This window comes from Camellia sinensis, chromosome 5, assembly GCF_055761805.1.
Source record: "Camellia sinensis isolate YWXY chromosome 5, ASM5576180v1, whole genome shotgun sequence".
Lineage (NCBI taxonomy): Eukaryota > Viridiplantae > Streptophyta > Magnoliopsida > Ericales > Theaceae > Camellia > Camellia sinensis.
In genome coordinates this window covers 24348449-24372501 of record NC_138965.1, presented here as the reverse complement: position 1 = coordinate 24372501, position 24053 = coordinate 24348449, and the positions used below count along the sequence as shown (strand labels likewise).

The 24053-nt window shown below is 41.1% G+C and overlaps 1 protein-coding gene and 1 pseudogene across 1 annotated transcript; both read right to left on the bottom strand.

The window, feature by feature from the left end:
* Window positions 1–13759: 13759 nt before the first annotated feature.
* Window positions 13760–15764, bottom strand: LOC114282978 (uncharacterized). Its single transcript, XM_028225766.2, has 4 exons — window positions 15597–15764; window positions 14714–15113; window positions 14532–14630; window positions 13760–14323 (listed from the first exon to the last, which is right to left on the bottom strand). Exons 2-4 carry the CDS (start codon window positions 15071–15073, stop codon window positions 13898–13900), a joined length of 885 nt encoding a protein of 294 aa, XP_028081567.2. The 5' UTR covers window positions 15074–15113; window positions 15597–15764; the 3' UTR covers window positions 13760–13897.
* A 6414-nt stretch (window positions 15765–22178) lies between these two features.
* Window positions 22179–23771, bottom strand: LOC114282976 (pentatricopeptide repeat-containing protein At1g09190 pseudogene; annotated as a pseudogene).
* Window positions 23772–24053: the final 282 nt, after the last annotated feature.

Here is a 24053-nt window from a genome sequence, read left to right as displayed (position 1 = left end):
TATCTATGTTTATTTTTGAGGTTTTTATAGTTCTGTGAAAGTGCTTATTTTTGGTCCCTCTTCAATGTTGTTGAAGGGTCCTAACCTGTTTGAGGACAGCAGCTATGAGTTGCTTCTTAATCCCATGTTTAGGGCCATTTTTGCATGCTAGTTTTGCCCTATCTTTGTTTGCTGTTTGGCCATGATTTGTACTAGTAAAATGCTTATTTTGGGGCTGCCTTGCTTCTGTCTTTTCATTCCATGTACCAATTATGCATGCTTTGTATAGCTGTAGTTCATCCTATGCGCCTAATTTGCATTTCGGGAGAGATTCCATGCATCGGGTGTGTTTTCGCCTCATTTCGGGGCTGTTTTCCCCCATATTTCAGTGCTGAAATTCCATTAGCATGTTTGCATATCATTTCCATGCCATTGCATTGCATGTCATTGCCTCGATTTGCGTGCCCGTGTGCACGCATTTCGAGGCACTTCATTTTCATCCACCGGCCTCTTATGTGAGTGTGACTGAGGCTCTCTCATGTTAGTATAAGCCCATATCGCATTTCCATATCATTTGCATTGCGTATGTCATTTTCTCGATTTGCGTGCCCGTGTGCACGCATTTCGAGGCATTTCATTTTCATAGCATAGTGCATACTAGGTTGTATTTTAGATCGCATTCATACATTTTCTCGGTTTACGTGTCCGTGTGCACGCATTTCGAGGCATGTCATTCCATAACATTGTGTATGTTAGGATTGTATCTTAGTTGCATTTCATGCATATCATGCATATTGCATCGTGTTCGGGATAAGAGTTAGCCCGGGCACGGGAAACGAGGTGCGTTTCGTACTCCGAGTGACGGAACGTGTCTCAATTCCCTAGTCACCGACACTCCGGATTATCCATGATGGAGTTAGGTTCTTGTTGTGTTTACACGTGCACTCATTCTATATTAAATTGTGCAATTCGACTCCTCGGCCATCATGCCTCGGTATGTGTGATTGGTGGCACGAGGATCGAGGCATGCATATATTTGTGAAAATACATTGCTATGCCCCTTTTCTGCTCTCTGTTGCAGCAAATAAAGAATCAGCAACTTTTCAGAGTCTGGCGCGCATTTCAAGAAAATGTGTAAACAGAGGCTAATTGGGGCATCCCAGTGGATTTCCGCGCAAGACAGCCCAGACATGCATCATTCATCAAAAGCAAGGCAGTCCCTGGCTTGCATGCCAGTTTTATTCAGCTTTCTTAGTTAATTTGATTAATTAATTAAGAATTTGTATATTATTCGGACTGTATTATTTGGACTGTAATATTCTTTTATTCGGGACTGTATTATTTATTCGGACCCTCTGCGCGAGGGCAAAACTGTAATAAGTGTGCGTGAGTGTGATGTATGTCTTCCAACCCCACGTCTTTCTCCCTTTTATTTATCCGCTTATGATGGTTAGATTAGGGCATATTTCAATTAGCATACAGTATGATAGCATGTTTGCATTCATTCATCTGTTTTGCATGCACCGGGCTCGGCGCATCATACTAACTGCATAGTATTTCAATTTCAAAGTTGAATACGTGTTAGCTGTAGCATTCCATATGCCATGCTTAGAATAGCCGAGCCTGCTATAGTTGCATTTTGCGTGTGTTGTATTAGGCATTGCTGTATACTTAGGATTCATGCATGGATTTCTAATTAGCTTCCTTTTTTGGCTTGGAGTACTCGGTGAGCTTTATGCTTTAGCATCCTTGCATGCGTGTGAGTGACTACCATGAATAGCATGCTTACCATAAGGCTAATTGCTTATGTGATATAACTGCCTGAGTGCCTGTGGGTGAAGGTTGGGTTATTTGAATTGGAATAATTCATCAAATGTTTGTTTTAAGCCCACTAGATAGTGGCAAAACCATCTTTTCTAAGCCTACCTGCGGGTGGCAAAATCTGCATTTTAAGCCTACTTGCGAGTAGCAAACCATCTTTCAAATAAACAAGCATGAAATGTTTTGTTCCAATTCGGGCGACCCAGCCTATACTTATATGCTGTGTGCATCACATAGTAACCTAGGCTAATAACCGGAATAAGGACACACAAAGTTTTCAAAAATTGATATCATGGGTAGTAGAGGCCGATCTTTGATCGGGCGAGCGGGGGTGCTCACGAAGTGACCTTCCCCAATCGTACCCAAGTTCCCGAGCCGAGGCAACTTTGGTGATGACGGACACGTGGCCTTTGGCATCGAGTCAGGGTTTCCTAAATTTCCCATTTAAAAAAACATTTAGGTGGCGACTCTGTATCTGACAAAGCAGTCCATGTTTGGCACTTCTTTCAAAAATCAGTTTTCTCAAAACGATTTGCCGGATTTGGACTCTTTGGTTCAGACTTAGAACCGTGACAAATTTGAGAGTCCTGAGCTGTAGTGACCCCAAAATGAACGGAACGGGAGCTCGTTCCTCCCGGGGCGTTCGGGGACGTCTACAGTTTCTGGCGACTCTGCTGGGGATTTAGAGAACTTGACTCGAACTCATGATATCTGTTTTTTATTACACTTGTGTGTTTCTTTGCATTGCATTTGCATTGGTGCGCCTAGGACACCGTGTTTGCCATCTGTTATTCCTGAACGGTTTGCCGGAGGCTTGTCTTGTCAAGGCATGACCATAAGGCTGACCGGTTGTGGGCTCTGCCAGTATGGGAACACAAACCCCGGTTTTACCGGGGCACCCTCTTTGACCATTCGACCTAGTGCATATTCGGATCCATAGTGACCATTCCAAACTAGGACAGGTTGCTTACCCGTTTATAGGTTGTTTGAAACCGCTGTATGCGTAACGAAACCCTAGCTCCTGACAAAATAGGACAGGGAAACCCTACCCCAACATAGGAGTGTTTTGGCTCTCACTTATCTGTTATGTGCTTTAGAATGCGTCTCTACAGGAATGCATGTATCAGTGTATGAGTTTGGGTATCAGGCCTGCGGGCGTCAGTTCAGTATTGTGGGTATCAGGCCTGCGGGCATCAGTCAGCATTTGAGAATCAGTTATCTGCGGGTATCAGATTCAGCTTTTGGGAACAGTGATTCAGGGATAATAACCAGTGTTTGAGGACAGTGTGTATTCAGCTTATCGACTGTGTGTTGTTATGCCAGGCTGTGTGTCATGTATTTATTTTAAGCTGTTATGCTGTCCGTTTATCTGTTTATTTATTTCCTTATTGCTTTATTTATCTTTTGTCTAGGTCAGTTCTAGCACAATTGCTTCAAATCCAGCAGATACCCCCCAAGCACTTTGGACACGAGGTCGCCGACTCAATCGATCTGAGGATCTAATTGACGGACAGCCAGTGTTCCATTCTCTACCCCCCGTTGTCAAAAGAAGGCAGAGAAAGCGTAGTGTATCTGAACAGAGATCACCAGAACAGTGGTTTCCCTCATTAGTGGACAGTCGGATTGAGATCCCCATCGTTGCTACAGAATTAAACCTGCCAGTAGTTCAGATAGATCAAAGCAGTATGGCGGCACCAACAGGAGTTGAGGAAATGATGCGCCAAATGCAAGAAACCATGCGGGCCATGCAGCAGGATGCCGTTCGCCGAGATGAACTCGCTAAGCAACAGGCCGTGATTATGACCCAGCAGGCTGAGCTGATTACCAGACTGCAACAACAGAATACAGCATCTGCTTCACAACAAATTCCTCCTCCGGCAGGGGCTCCATTACCTGAGCGGACACCTGCTGTTCAGAACGCTCCTCCAAACACCCAGAATACTGTGCCGACTATCCAGAACCTGCAAGAGGACACGAATCTTCCAACGGGGCCAGCTCCGCCCCCGCTTCCACCACAACTGTCCAAGGTCCATGCACCCAATCACCCGGACTCTCCCTTCAAGGTCGAGGTTGATCATACAGCTCTGAAATTGAGCAAACTTGAGAAGCTCTTCAAGAAATCCCAAGGAGTCAAGGCTATGCCGGATATCAAAGACGGATATACCGAGGAGGCCGTGACACTCCCCGATAGGTTCAAAATGCCACAAATCGACCGCTTTGACTGGTCCGGCGACCCCATGGTCCATCTCCGACTGTTCGCAGACATCTTGCGGCCAATGGGCCTAACACGACCACAGAAGCTTTCACTATTCGGCCGAACACTGTCGGGTGTGGCCGCCCACTGGTACGCCAAGTTACAAGATGAAGTGAAAAAGAATTGGGATGAAATGGCTGAGGCCTTTGTCGCGCAATATTCGTACAACACTCAGATCGAGATCACAACCCGTGATCTCGAAACGACAAGGCAAGAGCCCAAGGAAACTTTCTCGGACTTTGTAATCCGATGGAGGGAAAAGGCGTCAATGATGACTTTAAGGCCCACGGATAAAGATCAAATCCGGATGATTGTGCGCAATCTCCACCCAAAGTTGATGCAGAGAATGATTGTAGTCCCCTTTCCTACTTTCGCAGATTTACACGAAATGGGGGTGCAAATCGAAGATGCAATGAAACAAGGTCTGTTTGACCACGATAGGGAGCAACCGAGGAGGACTTTCAACCGTAACAACAATGCGGGCCCGAGTGGCGCTGCAAATACAAGAGCCTCGGAAGTCAGTATGGTCACCACCACTCCCCCTCCCCCTCCAAGGCCCATGGCTACCACACCCTTCTCCGGCGCGTCCGGAAGCAACACACAAACCACCAGATTCCAACCTCGAGGCCAAAGAACCTTCACCCCATTATACATGCCCCTGTTCAAAGCTCTAGGGGTATTGATCAGGAAAAAGCACTTGAAACCCCTGGAGCCGAAGCCACTACCGAATCCACTCCCTCCCTCTCATGACCCAGCAAAGTACTGCGCGTATCACCAACAACACGGTCACGACACCGACCGTTGTTTCAGATTGCATCATGAGATCCAAGATCTTATCGACAAACAAGTGATCGCGCCTCCCGATAAACCCAATGTCACAACCAACCCCCTCCCACCACATAACCAAGCTCCCCCTCCCAACAGAATCAATCTTATCCAAACTGGGGTCGCATCTTACGATCCCAGTATCTATATCACCCCATCCCACCTACCCAAGCCGGAGGTGTTCCTCCCCGATTGCGCTGACTTCTTGTGCATGGTGGACATCTCTAAAACCCAACCAGAACCGATGGTGGTGACCGTCGAAGATAGGGCAGGGTAGATTTCGGGAGAAAATGAGATTGTTGAATCTGGGGCTGAACAGAGTTTTGTTGGGGGAGCCTATAATCCGAGCGAATACATCCTATCAACAAGCCAGATTGGGTTGGGCATAAAATTGCCAGAGATGGGAGAACTGTGTGTAATCCAGGGAGACGGATTCAGGCAAGGGGCAGATGATCTGACAGCTATAGAGGAGGACTTCGCCAACCTGTAATTTTTCGATGACCAGGAACCGGGGGATTCGGCAATCAACTGGTTCGACTGTGAGGAATCGGCGGAGGCCACTAGATGGCTCGAGGATCAACCAGATGAAGTGGGGGAATCCCAACCAGAACAGAGCCCGGCAGGGGCAGGAGTATCAGCTGTGGCCGGAATGGCCGAAAGTCAAGTTGTATCGCCGGAGAGCGCCGGTGCTAAGAATTTCGCTCGAGACTTGGGCATTATGGATACAGGAATTTTTGAACAACCGGCTGTACTGACGCAGCTGGAACAAGAAAAGTTTGAGGATGTCGAGAGAATTAGGAAAGCTAAGGGCCCTGAGGGGACTGAGAGTGTTGTGTGCACGAAGATAGAGAATGCTGCGAGCATGTGGACGGAGAGCACTGCAAGTGCGAGGGGACCGGAGCCAGACAGGTGTCTGTTGGCTGCCGACGGAATGTGGTGGGAAGACGATGACTTATGTCTTGCCCACACGGATGAAGACTGGGGAAATAATCAACCGGATGACACTTGGTACCTCGATGAGGTTGACCATATGACGAGAAGTGGGCGGTACTTTAAACCCCCACACCTAGACCAACCCGAGGCATCCGGGAAGGATAGAGAAGCAGAGAAGCAGAAGGAGAAGCAGATTGAAGAGGAAGCTGTGCTGAAACAGTTAAAGAAGATACAAGCAGACATCTCCATCTGGGGACTGCTAATGGCATCGCGGGTACATAGAGAAGTTGTCCTGTCTGCTATGGACAAGTCCAAACTCTCCATAGATACCACCCCTGAACAGCTGGTCGGGCTGGTTTTTCCGGGAGGAGGTTCCCCGGCATTAACCTTTTCGGACAAGGAACTACCGCCTGAGGGCACAAATCATAACAAACCTCTCTATATTTCCGTGGAGTGTAGAGATAAGTGGATACCGGTGGTACTTGTTGATACCGGGTCTGCTATTAATGTCTGCCCGACCAGAACGGCGTATGCAATCGGGTTGAAGCCCGCGGACTTCGTCCCAACCACTCAAGTAATCAGAGCATACGACAATACCAGCAGAGAAGTGATGGGGACTGTTAAAATTCAAACCAAGGTTGGTCCAGGACAACACAGCATTGAATTTCATATCTTGGACGTTCCTGCAACCTTTAACCTACTTTTGGGGCGACCGTGGTTGCACCAGGTCAAAGCAGTCTCTTCCACTCTACATCAGATGCTAAAGTACCCTCACGGGAAAGGGGTAGCAATTGTTTTTGGGAATTCATCAATCCATCCGCCGCCGGAAGTGTCCACACCTGTCTTGGAAATCGAGCACGGCACGGAGGATGTGTTTTTATCGGGGTTCACTTTGGCCGAGGCTCAAGTGGTACAGAATGTCATGGCTGTGAATGAAGGTATGTACGTCAGTGCTCAATCTATCTACCTCATGAACAAGCTAAAACATACCCCCGGGATGGGATTAAGGAGAAGCGGCCGGAAGGGCGTCTCAGCGTTGGCCGAAGTGCCACACAACCCTCACGCCTTTGGACAGGGTTATCTGCCCACCAAAGAGGACTGGGTGAGGAAAGGAAAAGAAATGGCCGGAAGAGCCAGGGCGAAGAAGGCTAGGAAGCCATTTGAGTTAATGCATAGGCCCATCTGGGGTACCCTAAACGGACGCTTCGTCCGGGAGGGGGAAGATTTTCCATTCTGCGGCTTCCCAGAGCCATGGCTGAACGCGGAGAGGAAGCGCGTGCCTGGTTTTGAAATCTTCTTCGACATACAATTACCTGGGGATGACGTTGCCGAAGCGCAGACAAACCCACCAACTGAGGTTGAGCAGTGTAAAGCAGTGGATTCTGAGAGCATCGAGCTTGAAATGGGGGTAGCACTGGCATGTCTACTTTCAGATCCTCCGATCGACCAAGAGTGCTTGGGGGATAACTCTTCGGTTTCTATGATTGGAGATGAAATAGCTGCGGGCTTTCCAGCGCCGATCTTGGATGCATCTATCGCACCTTCTCTCATCTGGCAATATGAAGAAGGCTTTTTATCTAGCAGCACCGGGTCAGGTAGTGAGCCGGAATCTGATTCTACCGAGTCTTCTGCGTCGGAATCAGATTCCAGCTCGACTGAGTCTGAGTCTGGTATTCCTGGGAGTGATAACCTGGATGCCACAGTCCTGTCTAGGTCGTCATTTTCATTTTCTTTTGAGTCTGTTGTAACAGAGGAATCTGACGGCTTGGAATTATTTAATGAGAATGACGTGGATGTGGTTTCTGAGTATTTTTTTGTGCCTTTGATTTATTGCTTAAATCAGGATTTTCAAAATTTTGATAAAAACGACGAGGAAGAAATTCCTCCGGTTTTGCAACAACTAATTGATCAAGGGCAGGAAAGATTTGTTAAACCTTTAATGGATGAAATCACTACTGTGAATGTTGGTACTGAGAAGGACCCGCGGCTGGTCCAGATCGGGTCCACGTTGTCTTCTGAGGAACGCGAGCGCTTAGTCGCTTTATTAAAAGATTTCAAAGATGTTTTCACGTGGTCCTACGAAGACATGCCTGGAATCGATCCTGAGATTGTACAGCACCGGATCCCTCTTGATCCTGAGGCCCGACCTGTCAAACAAAAACTCAGAAGGATCCGCCCGGACTGGGCCCTCAAGATCAAGGAAGAGGTCACCAAGCAAATTGACGCAGGTTTCCTGCTAGTATCAGAATACCCAACTTGGTTGGCCAACATTGTTCCGGTGCCGAAGAAGGACGGCAGAATTCGGGTCTTTGTAGACTTCAGAGATTTGAACAGGGCCAGTCCGAAGGACGACTTTCCTTTGCCGCACATTGATGAATTGGTAGATTTCACGGCAAGACACGCCTTGCTTTCATTTATGGATGGTTTTTCAGGCTATAATCAGATAGTAATGGCCTCCGAAGACCGGGAGAAGACTGCATTCACTACCCCGTGGGGTACATATTGTTATAGGGTGATGCCATTCGGGTTGAAAAATGTCGGAGCTACTTATCAACGGGCAGCAACTACAATATTGTATGATATGATCCATAAAGAGGTCGAGGTGTATGTGGACGACATGATTGTCAAGTCCAAAGAAAGAGAAGGCCACTACACCGCCTTACAAAAATTCTTTCAAAGGATCAGAGAGTTTCGGCTGCGGTTGAATCCCCAGAAGTGCACGTTTGGTGTTACAGCAGGGAAGATGCTAGGGTTTCTGATTACGCAAAGGGGCATCAAGGTCGACCCTTCCAAAATCAAGGCCATCTTAGAAATGCCACCACCAAGGACTGAAAAGGAGGTGCGAGGCTTTCTAGGTAAGGTGCAATTCATAAGACGGTTTATTTCTAAATTAACCTTGACTTGTGAACCACTTTTTGGTCTCCTGAAGAAAGGAAAGAAATTCCAATGGGACGGCCGATGTCAAGCAGCTTTTGAACAGATCAAAGAGTATCTACAGAACCCACCCGTGTTGTCACCACCAGAGCCGGGGAGGCCGTTGATATTATACCTCTCGGTAACTGAGACTACCATGGGCTGCATGCTCGCGCAAGAGTCAGAAGACAAAGTGGAAAGGGCCATATACTATCTGAGCAAAAAGATGCTGGATTACGAGACCCGCTATACACCGCTGGAGAAGGCTTGTTTGGCCTTGGTATGGGCTACCAGGAAGCTGCGGCACTACCTGTTAGCTCACTCTATAATGTTGGTTTCACGATTGGATCCCATCAAATATCTTTTCGAGAAACCAGCACTTACGGGTAGGCTAGCTCGTTGGCTGCTGTTGCTCTCCGAATTTGATTTGAAGTATGTAACGCGCAAGTCAGTGAAAGGAAGAGCGGTAGCAGAGTTCCTTGCCGACCACCCGGTTGAGGGGGATGAAGCGGTTGAGTACCTATTCCCAGATGAAGCCATTCTGCACGTTGAAGATGAAACTTGGACGATGTACTTTGACGGAGCGTCAAACCAGTATGGGTATGGGATAGGGGTGTTGCTGATAGCGCCTGACGATTCCCGTATCCCTTTAGCATTCAAGCTCCGGTTCAAAGTCTCGAATAATGAAGCAGAGTATGAGGCATGTATTGCTGGCCTGGAAGCAGCCCTAGAACTAGGGGCGAGACGGTTGGACGTCATTGGGGACTCAAACCTTGTTGTGTCTCAGGCAAAAAGAGACTGGAAAGTCAAGGAGGAAAAGATGATAATTTACCACCAAACCTTGGATTTGTTAATTCCTCGGTTTGAGAAGCTAAATTTCACCCACCTCGTAAGAGAGAACAACAGGTTCGCAGATTCACTAGCAACTCTATCTTCCATGATAGACATCCCGTCCGGAGTCCGGATGCGTCCAGTCATTATTGATCAAAAGTTTGCGCCAGCATACGAGTCAATTTCCGCCATAGATGAGGCTCAAGACAGCAACCCCTGGTATTACGACATCTGGAACTTCTTGGAAAAGGAGACATATCCACTAGGGGCAAATGCCAAGGATAAGAGGGTCATCAGAAGAATGGCTGCTCAGTTTATCATCTGTGGGGGTAAGCTGTACAAAAGGGGTCATCTGGGAATGCATAAGCTCTGTGTAGAAGCTGAAGAGTCAAAGCGCCTGATGGAGGCCATCCATGGGGGGGAGTGCAGTGCACACATGAATAGGGTAATGCTGGCTAGAAAGATCCTCAGACAGGGCTACTACTGGTCAACCATGGAGGAGGATTGTATTAGTTTTGTTCGGCGATGCCACAAGTGTCAAATTCATGCAAACCGCATGAACATCCCGCCATCAAAGCTGTACAACATGACTTCGCCATGGCCTTTTTCAGTTTGGGGAATTGATATGATCGGAGCTGTTACCCCGAAGGGGTCAAACAGGCATGAGTTTATCCTGGTAGCGATAGATTATTTCACAAAGTGGGTCGAGGCCCAATCATACGCGGTGTTGAAGGCGTCGCACGTCGCAAAGTTCATCAGAAACAACATCATCTGTCGCTACGGGGTGCCAAACGAGATAATTTCAGATAATGGTTCCCACTTCAAGAAAGAAGTGATAGACTTGTTGGAAAAATACAATGTGGCTTTCCATAAGTCATCTACATACAAGCCGCAAACCAACGGAGCGGTCGAGGCCGCCAACAAGAATATCAAACATATACTGCAGAAGATGGTGGGAACCTATCGGGATTGGCCAGACAAGCTGTCATTTGCTCTGTGGGGCTACAGGACTTCAATCAGAACTTCTACTGGAGCGACTCCGTATTCATTGGTCTATGGAATGGAGGCTGTTCTACCCATCGAGATTGAGGTTCCGTCGTTACGAGTATTGGCTGAGTGCCAAATAGCCGAAGCAGATTGGCAGCAGAACAGATTTGAGGAACTCATGCTCTTTGATGAAAGAAGACTGAAAGCACTGTACCACATTCAAGGCTATCAACGCAGAATTGCCCGGGCTTTCAACAAGAAGGTTAAGTCCCGGAATCTGAAAAAAGGAAATTTGGTGCTCAAAGACAACCGAGCTCCCATCCACGACCCAAGGGGCAAGTTCAAACCCAATTGGACTGGTCCTTACATCATCAAAGCTATCTGGTCAGGTGAAGCTGTGGTTCTGATGGATCTAGATGGCTTGGAGTTCTCACAACCGATCAATATGGACAAGTTGAAGAAATATTATCCTTGAGAGGCTCGCTAGGCCGAAAACCCGAAAGGGCGACCTAGGCAAAAGTTAGAGCACAAAAATTGGAAATATAAAAACTGAGCTCGCAAGGTTGAAAACCCGCAAAGGGCGGCCTTGGCAAAAGTTAGAGCGCAAAAGGAGAGTGAAAATACTCGAGTGAACCTTGGCCTGAACTACGTAAGGCTTGATTCCCATCTTTGGGATACGTAGGCAACTTCACCTTGAAGTTCAGCTATAAACTTTTCCCCGATCAACTCTGTCCATTTTGATCATCTCAGTCATCTTTATCCATCAGCATTTATCGCGATCTCCGGTACAGTGTTGTTCAGACTAGGGGCAACTTTCCGTTGCCGCGACGGTGCAAAGTTACTCAGACTAGGGGCAACTTCCCGTTGCCATGAAGTGCCGCATTGTTCTTCAGACTAGGGGCAACTTTCCAGTTGCAGGGATCTAGGGTTGTGCACCTCAGTGACAGATCTCAGGCGTGTCCAGTTCTAACCCACATCGAAAATGGTTTTGAAAAGTTTTAATAAAAGTTGACTTTGTTCAAATTAATCTTTTTACAACTAAGACCATTTTTGGACCGAAGCGGAAAATTTTCAGTACCACAACTTTCAATTTCACTTATTTCAAAATAGAGTTCTCCTGCTCTTGCATACAATTGAGGTTGCTTTTCTATTACATTCATAAAGAAAACTTGAAAGTACTAATAAAGTAATAAATTTAGGGCATAGTCGAGTCAAGTATCTCCGCGCCCCCTCCCAGAGCTGGTCGAAGCATCTGATGCCAAGCTAGGCCCAACCTGTGCCTCCTCGTTGAGCCAATCCAAGCACTCATCAGACAAAGTGCAACTGAAAATAGGAGCAGGGGCCAGGAGCTCTCTAGTCCTCCACGTTGTGGCATATCGTGCAAGCTGTGCACCCCGAACCGGGAAAGCGGCTGGGTACTCAATCCCCTCCGGTGGGCAGGTCTGATCATGACCAAACTGACGCAGGAACCGGAACGGAAAATAGAATACGTAGTGGGTTAGACCAATCAACTGTATCCCAATCAGCCGGGACATACTGTAGCTCATTGTCGGGAGGTTGAGCCAAAGACAACGCCAAGCAATGTGATCTGCGGACAAATTGCACATCCAATCAAACCACCACCTTTCGTCAAGAGCATTGACTAGGCGCTGCCGAAAGAAGTAGCCTCGAGCCGAGTAGGCTGGGCAAGAGTCCACAACCTGCAACTTGTCCATTAACCATACCTAGGGGAGGGATGGAAAATGAGAGATTAAAGAATAGAGAGATGAACGATGAGAGAAAAGTAAGACAAGAGTTTTGTGAGAAAAATCGAGCCCGAGAGCCGAGTGACGTGAGTAAATATATATGTAAGGATGGGTGGGAAACATTACCTGCAGTAGCAGTGGACTCCCAGCGAACCTAGTCGTCTCCCGGCGATAGACAGAATCTAAGCCCATCAACGTTTCAGCCAAGGTCATGGCGACACAACTCTTTCCTTCTCTCAAGCCTTGGGCAACTTCGATCAGACGGATGCTAGCTCCGCCAAAGCCCGAGGAAAGCAGAAAGTGAGATAACAAACACAAGCATAGGGCGTGTTGCCGGAAACCTTGCCAATAATGGTTGCTGCGGTCACCGGCGTCGGAAAAACGATGGATCAAGCCGAGGATGTCCAGTTCCCCACTGCAGATCAGAGATCGAGCATCATGCGACGTGAGCCCACACATCCGCCCTAAAGCCTGGGCGTGGCCGAAGCGGAGCTGGGGCAAGATCACTTCAGAGCATTCAGACTCCATCAAAACCTGAAAATCTTCGAAAGTGGGACATACCTCTTGGCCGCCGAAGCTAAAAACGTGCGTCACTGGGTTCCAGAACCTTGCCGCGGCATGGAGAAAAGGGAGCTGTAGCGGAGTACGGCTCAGCGTGAATAGTGCATTCAAACCGAAACCCCGGAAGTTCAGCTTTTCCGAGCCATCTAGAGAAGAGATCCAAGATGTGAGATTTTCTGCAAGAAATGCCTCCATTTTTGCACAAAACTAAGATGAAATGAATGTTCCCGAAGTTGAGGCTTTTATAGAGGGAAGAACACTATTCATGGGGACACGTGTCAAAAAACTAGGTGGCTGCAGGAACAAGTGGCCAGCCGGCCCCCTTTTCTGGCTGGCCGGCCATTCTCTTTTTCAAAAACTGGCCGGCCGGCTCCCACTCCCCATAAAATTGGCCGGCCGGCTCCCAAAGGTGGCCGGCAATGCTTCAGTGTATCTCCTTGGCCCTGTTTTACCCTTCGAGGGAAAGTTTCAAACATTTCCATGCAACGGGAGAGCCAAAGGCCTTCATTTCCCTCTGTTTCGGATGCGTTCCGATGCCCAGATCGCCCGAAGTACACTCTGTTGTTGTTGTTTTGATTATCGAGTTGTTGTTTTGATTATCGAGTTGTTGTTTTGCTTATCGAGTTGTTTGTCGAGCGGACGTGTTTTACGTTTTTGAGTCATTGCGCTCTGTTTAAGCAATTTTTGTTTAAGTCTTGTTTATTTGCGTTGTCAACGTTATTGCATTTTGTTTATCGAGTTGTAAACTTGCTAAAAGTTCTGTTATATCTTAGTAAGTCGAGTTGCTTAGTTTGTTGCGTCGGTTCACTACCTGACCTGGTGATTACACAATGCACATTCCCATTCAATTTCATTTTTGTGCAAAATAAAATGATGCGATACGATGCTAAAAGTTTAAAACATAAACACCTTTTCCAAAAGCTGTTTCATTCCATCATGTTTTACAACGAACAAAGGTACAAGTTTTACAGAAAATAAAACTGCCTAACAATGTGCAAAGTGCTACAAACTACTAGCAAAAAGAAAAATAAAGCAGGAAACGACAGCATCAATGCCCTCGGGAGCAGGAATGAGAAGCACTCCTCATCCTCTTCTGCGGGACAGCCTCTGCACCATCATCATCGTCTGGGTCAGAGCTGTCATCCTCAGGATCCCCCTCAGCCTCGTCCCCACTCCCCGAACCAAGACCGGAGCCCCCCTCCTCAGCAGATGTCTCTGACTGACGATCTGTGGCCTCCTCCTCCTCCTCCTCTTCATCAGGCTCCGCCTCTACAACATGTGTCCTGCGCCTGCGGGAGGACCCTCCTCGTGCTCCTCGGAAAAGCCTGGATGGCCCAACTCCTTGGAAAGGCCTGGATGGCCCAGCCCCCTGAAAAGGCCCGGATGACCCAACTCCGTGAAATGGCCCAGATGGCCCAGCTCCCCAAGGAGGCCCAGGTGGCCTGGCCTGCGGCTGACCGGACCATGAAGGCATCTGAGAATAAAGAGTTCAATTCAAATACATCAGTCCAAATATATACATCAGATGCAGATACAAGCAAAGGCTACATGAAGTGGGTGCATGTAAATACAGTGTACAAGTGGGGTGTGTGTCAGATGTGCTCTACACAAGCAGTCTATCGATGCAGTAGAAATCAGCATGTCATCAGAAGTATGATAAATGCCAGAAAACTGAAGGGTACCTGAATGCCCGCGATAGACAACTGTGCCTCCCTCCGCAGGACCATGCCCTCGAGTGTGGCCACCAGTCCAACCACCTCCTCTATGTACCCTCGCGGTGGCTGCAAATATGAGCTCATAATCATCAGTGAATGAAAGAATGTCTAAACGTCTGAATGATGAATGAAAAAACAGTGGAGCATACCAGTGGTGAGTCAGGATCAATGGCGTATCGATCACTGGGCATCGGAGGCTCTAGCGGGATCGGAGTCGGAGAGATAGCCCCATACTGCCACGCCATCAACTCAGTTGGCATATCTGGCCATCCAGGATGAGGATAAGTCGGCGAAATCGGAGGAACCGGTCTACCCCCACCTCTAGATGTACCAGCCCCGCTGGTGGAAGGAACGTCTGCAGCCCGAGCCCGGGCCTGACCCGAGGATGACATACCAGCAGGCCTCGTCATCGGGGTACGAGCTCCCGTCAATGGAGGCATCAAATATGTATGACGGTAAGTGCCGTAATCACCCTCCTCGAGATATAGTAAAGCATCGCTACCCAGCATAGCGCCGACTACCTCCGAGAAAGAGAGCCTGTCAGAACCACTGGTTGCATAAACTACTCTGATATCAAGTACTGAAAAATTGTAAAACATTTGGCACTACAGAACCGATTTAATTTAAAATTTTCAAAAATTAAATATTGAAAATTTTAAATAATTCGGAAGTATATAGTTGAAAATGTACAATAATTTCGGAATATTTGTTCTGATTGGTGAGTGACTTCTTGTTTCTGAATATTTTTCCAGATTGATCTTTCAGTTCGTTCGTTCAGCCCTAGAAAAAGAACAGGTACGTCATACATATACAGACGCTAACACTACATATGTATGCTTATGAGATAGGCAAAACTATTATCTGGAAAAGATTACTTTTTTGATGATTTTGTGTAGATCACAAAACCCCTCTCTTTTTTTCTTGAGATCACGAAATGGAAGAACAACAACATATTATTGCTTTTATTGTTGACAAATACTGTGGGGTTACGGTGGGATGGTTCGGAAAAGAGGAGAGAGAAAGTGAAATTACCTGAAAATGTTTGGGGTTATCGCAGCAATTGCTTTGCTCTTTATCCTCTGTATGCGGCTAGGGTTTCGCAGCAACCACTTCGTTTGCTCTGAGGGATGAGAGACTGGAGAGAGAGAGAGAGAGAGAGAGATACCTTCAATCTGAAATAGTTTTGGTCCCCAAAAAATAAAACATAAAAAATCTGAAATAGTTATGAAATTTAAAAGGAAGGTTCGGCAGTTTAGGAAGAGCTTAAAAAAGTAAATTTTTTTGTTTTTTCACTTTTTTTTAGTTAAAGAAGTCAATTTTTTTATTCAAAATAATCTAATTTTTTGCTAAAAACGTTTCAAAAAAGTCAAAAAGTCAATTTTTTTACAAACTTTTCAAAACACCACATAGTTATGGAATTTAATTTTTATATTATCATTAATGTATTTTAGGTAAATTATAAATACACTTTTTAAGATTTACTTAAAGTATAAATTGTCTCCTATAATTTAAAAAATTATAAATATTTCCTTGTCAAAAAAAAATTTTAACAGAATTAATTAAAAAATAAAATTTATAATTGCTCTCCTATAAAATAATAAAATTACTTAAATTATTAATTGAAATATATTTCTAACATCATTAATAACTATTAATTGATTTGATGAGTAATTAATAAAATAGGCGATTTGTTATGAAATTAGAAATCTCAGGAGATGGATGTAATTTTCAAAAGCACAATGGCAATTCGTATTTTAATCAAATCCATGGGATATATTTATAATTTGCTCAATGTATTTTATAATAAAAAATAGATAGTATTTTTTTAAAAAAAAATTATTATAGTATGTGAATGGTGGATGAATTATAATTTTTTTTAAAAATTCAAAATTTCTAAGTTTTAAAATTTTTTATATTTGTCTAGTTTTTTAAATATATAAAAAAATTTAAAAACCAAAAAAGTCATATAAGACAAAAAAAAAATCAAAAATTACTCAAAAAAAATTTTTTTTTTTTAAATTTTGTAGTAGCATGTAAATGGTGGAGTGAATTATATTTATTATTTTTTTTGATTTTTTATATTTATCTTGTCGGGTAGAATATAAATATTTAATTCTTTTTAAAAAAAAAAATTCAAAAGATGATAAAAGGCCAACAAAAAAAAAAATAAATAAATAACAACAAAACTACTCAAAAAATTATATTCAAACATCACTTAAAAAATAAAAAAAAATTGGTTAGAAATATGCCAAAATGACATTGCACCATTAGAGTACCATTACTATAATTTAACATTTTACTAGTATAACATGTCCAATTATAATTTTAGCAATGTTGTTGTGACAATTAAAATTGGAGATGCTCTTAGGGCAAATTATACCTGTCCCTTATATTTGAAAAAAATATATATATAATAAATTCTATAATTTTAATATAATTATATTAAAATACCAAGTCTCATATTGATTAATAATTTATTAATTACATGAATAAAAAAATGATCGTCTCATTTCTTTCACTCAACAACTTATATCTTAAATTATTTTATGTTTTTACATTAATTCTGATCCATTTAGCCATATTAAAAGAAAAGTTAATATAATTAAGTCAAAACTTTAAAACTTTTTTTTTTTTTCAAATTTTAAGGTTAGTATAATGGGTTTATTATACTTTATACCCCTAAATTATCGTCAAATTGTCAATCTATTAAGTCCCTAAAGTATGAAAAATGATATAGGCTCCAAATTTTCTACCAAATAAATTACCAAATGTCTCACAAAGACCCCACACCCATGTGAGACATTTGGTCATTTATTTGGTAGAAAATTTGGTATCCCTAACATTACTCCTAAAGTATATTGATTAAAATATATTTAGTTCCTAAACTATCAGTTGAATCTATTAAGTCCATAAGTTATTTAAATCAAACATATTTAATCCTTGAAAAGGTTATAAAAATAAAATATAAATTCATAAATATTATATATTGGTAAAAGAACCTAATATAATTAATATTAAATTTTTATTCTATCTTTAAAAAGTGGGTGTTACCTCTTAGGGTGAATTTTCTTTATGAGGATAAGAGTAATTATATATAGTTTTTTCTTATTTATCATCTAAAATGACTACGTGTGTTTGCCTTTATCTAATATTATATGTCAGATTTTGTTTATAATTATTAATTGATTGTTTTTAAGTTTTTCACTAAGTTTTTTTTATAATTTAATTAATATATTATTTTTTCTATTATTATTTGTAACAAAATGTTAATATTTAAACTATCTAATTCTACCTTTTCAATATATCTAATACTTACATAATTTTATTAGCAAGGCTGAGAATTCAAATTTTAATATTAATTTAATCACACAACGAAATAAAATACTTAATAGAGACAAAATAAAAATCTTTGTAATAAATTTTTAATTAGGTATGGTCTTTTACTTATTTATAATATTTACGGGCATATATTTTAATTTAATAATTATTTTAGGAACTAAATAGATTTGAGTTAAATATTTTACAAATTTAATAGATTCAATTGATTGTTTAGGAACTAAATAGATTTTAATTCGTATACTTTAGAAACTTAAGAGAATCAATCGATAGTTTTGGAAATTAAATAGATAATTTGATGATAATTTAAGTATAGAAAGTGTAATAAATCCCGGTGTAATGTACCCTATATGTTATTGGAAACCCAAAACCCAATTTAGAACCTCTATATATATAGCACACTCTAGATGGTGTGATTTATGTATTAGTAAAGCCTATAATGTGTTCAGAAATGAGACACCAAATAATCTTTCAATATAAATTAATAGAAACCATATAGAGGCAATTCTTGAGACAACTCTAAATTAATCAAATCAAACTGGAAATAAAGAGCATCTATGAATAAAAAACAAAAGGCCAAAAGAGCATCTATGAATAAAAAGCAGAAGGCCAATTTTATAAATACAAAGAAAATAATCAGATTTTTAATTAAGAGATTATTATGTTTAAGGCAACAAATTTGAAACTTGTCCCAGTCAAGTTCATTAATTGAAAAAATATATATTCAAAAGTCTTTGTACAATAACTTATTTTATATTAGCCAAAAATTATAAGGAGAATCACTGAATAGTGGGTTAGAGGGAAAAAATCATACAAACATACTCAAATATTGTCAGAGTAAAAACTTTGAGTTGCACCCCTCCATATTTTTTAGTTTTTAATGTTTTTTTTTTTTTGGTCTCAGTATTCAATACTTCCCCAAAATTATATATAAATATATATACAAACATAATTTGCAAAAATGGGTATGTACTATAATAAGAGATGAAAACCCTCATACCATGTCTAATCGTCCAAGTATACACAATCAATTTGACAATAACACTCCTAGAGGTAATGGTTACTACGACCAATGCCTAACATGGATGATACAACATACTGATTAAATGATTCAGTGGCATAAAAAATATTTTTTGTTGTTCAAGCTATTTATACATCACAAACTATCATTATTTATGTTTGAATTAGATTTTATTTTATTGTCAATTGAATCAATTTTTACTTATTGTCGACTGAATTAGATTTTATAAACATAGTACAAGCTAGGGAGAGACAAAGGGGATAAACATTTTACCGTTGGTTGTGACCTAGCTGACAATCTCTTTGGTCAGCAATGGCGACTTGAAACCACAAAATCTCAAAATAGAGAAAAACAAAGTGAGGGAGACCAAAAGAGGGAGGATCATTGAGAGAGTGAAGGAGACGGGGAGAGAGAGAGAGAGAGAGCTTACCTGAATCGCAGATGGAGATAATCCAGAGAAAGTCAAACAACGACATGGATTTAGGGCTAATGTTGTGGGAAAAAGCTATTTATACCTAAAGTACAAAACGACGTAGTTTTATGTTTTTATTGTGACTGTAAGGCCTCATTTGGGAAGTAATAGTTTTAGCCTAAAAATCAAAAAGTTACCAAAAAAATCAAAAGGACTATAACCTATACCAAAAAGTCAAAGATTCTCTTTTCTTTCTACTTTTTATACATTTTTTCATAAAAAATTAAAAAGTCATTCCAAACATATAAGTTTTTTTTACCTCATATTTTAGCCAAAAAGTCACTAAAATAGTCTACTCCCAAACTAGGGGTGAGCATGGTCCGGATTGGATCGGATTGGGATAAAACCAGGACCAATCCGTTATTTACGATTCCTGAAAAATTGAAACCAATCCAATCCGTTTAAATCATGGAACCAATCCGAACCAATCCATTTAAATACGGATTGGATCGGTTTAGGACCACGGATTCACATAATTAAATAACAAAAATATATATATATATATATATATATATAACACTTGAATTTCATAAAAATATAAACATAACACTATATTAGTTCCATAATAGCAATATGTTTTTCTATAATAACGACATACTGTTCTAGAATTTAAACAACCATAAGAAAACTGGTTTCACCATAAGTATTTAGACCATTGCAAATTAAAACTTAAAACTAACAAACAAAAGTAATAAAAGAAGATATTATACGGTGTTAGGTTTGAGTTTAGATTTTACATAGAATAAGAGAAGATACTATGGAGGAGGATGTATAATAAAAATATAGACTATTTGTATACGGTCCGGATCGGTTCCAATCCGGAACCGTGGGATTCAATCCGGAACCAATCCGTGAACTACGGATTTTTAATTCTTCAATCCGGAACCGAACCGCGGATTCAAGAAACCAATCCAAACCTATCGGATTGGACTGGATTGGATCGGATTACGGATTTCACGGATTCCTTGCTCAGCCCTATCCCAAATGAGGTCTAAATATTTATGAAAAAAAAATGATAGGCGGAAATGAAAGGTGCCAAAACAGAAAAGAGGAAAAGTGGGGAATAAAAGTATGTATACTAATTGAGACGGTGTATTTGTCAATGCGAAAAACTATCTTTTGAGACGGCAAATTCTCCTGACTCAAATAATTCTATGAAAATGTCTTTTTTGAGATGGTCATTTTTGCAAACGCCAATTCAATACTTTTGCCATGGCAATTGTTACCGAGGCTAATTATTAGACTCAAATACCCTTTTTTCTTGTAATGATAGTGATCCAAGTTAAAATGGCTTTGACAAAGTCATTTTTTTTATTATAGCGTAACTTGTTATTTTGGCATAATTAAGTAACAAATTCAGTTAATTTTTAAACTTTTCAACCATTGAATTGATCGATGTAGTAAATTAAAGTTAATTATACATAAGAGATATAGTGAATGTTATTCCTATGGAGTTGTAGGTCTTCAAATGATAAGTTGTGAATAATTCACTTAATTTTAATTATTTTTTAATATTATTGATTTTTTGTAATTTGTAGATTTTTTATAATTTTAAAATTTTAATAGAACTTTGATTTGTAAAAATTGTGATTTTTTTTTTTTTTTTTGAGTTTTAGTAGGAAATAATGAAAATTAGTGAAAAAGTCCATTTTGAGCGACCTGTTTAGAATAGATCCTATAAATATACTTGTGATCCGATAATTATTATATACTCATCTAAAAGGAAAATAATATACAAGCTTACTTTTTAGATACATTGATGTGTTAATAAGATGACTGATTAGAAAATAATATATTTTATTTACAAACCCACTTTCTAAAAAAGAAAAATGATATATAAGCTCACTTTCTAGACCCATTTAAAAATAATATATTTTGTTCATTAGGAATTGGATTCTTTTATGTTAAAAAATTTAATTGGATGATTTTCTTTGGCTCACTATAAACTCATTTTGGATCTATTTCGATAATTCAAATTGTTTATTTTGTGTGATTTTTTTAGAAGATCGCACACACTAAAAATTAGGTCAATCCGATATTGGAAGCTACTTAATCGGGACACATTTGCTTGAAAAATAATTAACAAATAGCATAATTTTGAAAGTAGTCCGTTAATTATTTTTCAAACAAAATGTGTTCCAATCGAATAACTCGCAATATCGAATCGACGTTTTCCTCCTTTTTTCTACCCAAGACAATAGTCATAACTACCATAATGGTAGAAGAAAGCAAGAATGAGAAATAAAGGCAAAGAGAAGAATAATGTCATTTCAAGCATATCACAATATTTAAAATGCCACGTGCGAGACACATTAAATTTTCACTGGTTTATATAACGGATCATTAATAGAATGTTCACATTGATACAAATTAATAACTTAATGTGAAAAAATAACAATTTTTAGTTTAAGGGGACAAAATCATAATGGATGATAATAGTTCGAGGGTAAGGTGTAATTTACCCTAGACATAAGTAGATAGCTGGTGATTAACAGAGCAAGCTGTACTGCCCCTACTGTTTTGATCTAAGGGAATTGATATTTAAAGCACAAAAAGGTTTTTCCTGGATGAGCTAGAGCAGTTATAATTTTCTTTTCACATGTTACTCACATTTTTCTCTCACATATCCTTATCAACTCGTTGCAAAAATTGAATTATACCAAAATTATAACCCTTAGTGACAAGAAAATAGCAAATCAATTTGTTTTTGTATACCAGTTTCATTCATTCTCCTCATTTTTTCCCTTGGATTTGAATAGTCATGACCAACACTGATTCTCCAAGACATCAATCTCATGTGCAACTCTGCAATTCATCCCCTGATTTTGCAAACTCAGAGTGTTGACTTATATCTCACCACAAGGGTCATGATTTTGAATTCACCACTCACGGAGCACAATTGCTTAATTCACTGACCAATATTGTAAAACTATCCAACCATGCTCTGTCCCAGTGCTTTGTTGATTCTATTTTCCGTCATCAACACTCTCACTTTCTCGACTTCATCCCATTTCCCTCTTTCTACATAAACATTTGACAACAACACATAATTACCGGAATTCCAAGGTTCAAGATCAATAAGCTCCTTCACTGCACTTTCTGCAAGCTCCATGTTATCATGAGTATGACAAGCACTTAGCAATGCACCCCAGAGAGTAGCATTAAGGTTCATAGGCATGGCGCAAATTAAATCGTGAACCTCCTTCACACATCCACTACGCCCAAGAAGATCAACCATCAATCCATAATGTTCAAGTTTTAGTTCAATTTGATGCTTTGTAGTCATCGAGGCAAACAAATCCAAACCTTGTTGCACCAACCCTACATGTGCACAACATGCTAAAACTCCCACAAAAGTGACATCATTCGGTTTCACATCTTTCAACAACATCTCCTCAAATAAATCAACTCCAAGCTCACCCTTTCCGTTGAAAGCCAAACCCGAGATCATGGCATTCCAAGAAACCACATTTTTTCGAGGCATGTCCTTGAAAATACTGAAAGTTGTTTCTAAAATCCCGCATTTGCAATAGAAGTCAACTAGTGAATTCCCTATAGAGATGAAATCTCAATATAGTCCACTTGACTTGGCATAAGAGAGGATCCACTGTCCAATATCAACTGCCTCCAAACGAGCACAAACTGGCAGCACAGAGACCACAGTTGCTTCATCCGGTTTAAAACCATTGTCCTGCATTTGGCAAAAAATCTCCAAAGCTTCATTTTTCTGACGACTTCGAGCTAAACTTGAGATCATAACATTCCAAGACACAACATTCCGCTCGCTCATCTGCCTAAATAGACGAAACCCCATTTCAAAATCACCAATTTCACAAAACCCACGAATCATCAAGTTCCAAACAATCACATCCCTATGAGGCATTTCATCAAACACCTTCATCGCATCCTCCATCGTCCCACAAGACTCATACAATTCAACAATCCCAATCCTAATCCTAATCGAGCTAAAGCTCTCAAACCCAACTGAAATAACCTCCTTATGAACTCCCTGACCCATTTTGAGATCAAGAAGATTGGAACAAGACTTGAGCAAAGGGACAAAAGTGAATTCATTGGGCCAAATTCCTCGAGACTTCATTATTGTGAAAAATTGGAGAGAATTTTGAAAGGGTTTGGAGAGGGAGTGGCCTTTGATCATGGAATTGAAGAGGAAGATGTTTGGGTCATGGGTTTGGTGGAAGATGAGTTTGGCATAGGAGATCCTGTGGAATGAGAAGCAAACGGAGATGAAGTGAGAGAGGATTTGATTGAATTGGCGGAGGAAGTGGGCGTGGATTTGGGTGAGTTGGGTTCGGGTTTTGTGGCCGTGGCGGAGGTGGAGGATCTTCCGCTCCACCTCCCGTCAACTTCCGCTCATCTTCTTCTCTCCAGTTTGTATGTTTCTACAAGAGAGAGAGAGAGAGAGAGAGAGGTGGTCGAAGAAGTAACTGAAATTTGAAATGTGAGCTGGATTGGCATGAAATTTTTTATTATGATGGATTGTCTGGAATAAACATAAAATAAAATTGGAAAAAAATACTATTCAGATTTGACCCTTATTTATTTATTTTTTGATCATAGATTTGACCTTGCTAACAAACTAAATTCTAATTTTAACTGTTTCAATTGTGTGGCATAACTAAAAAATTAAAAAATACAT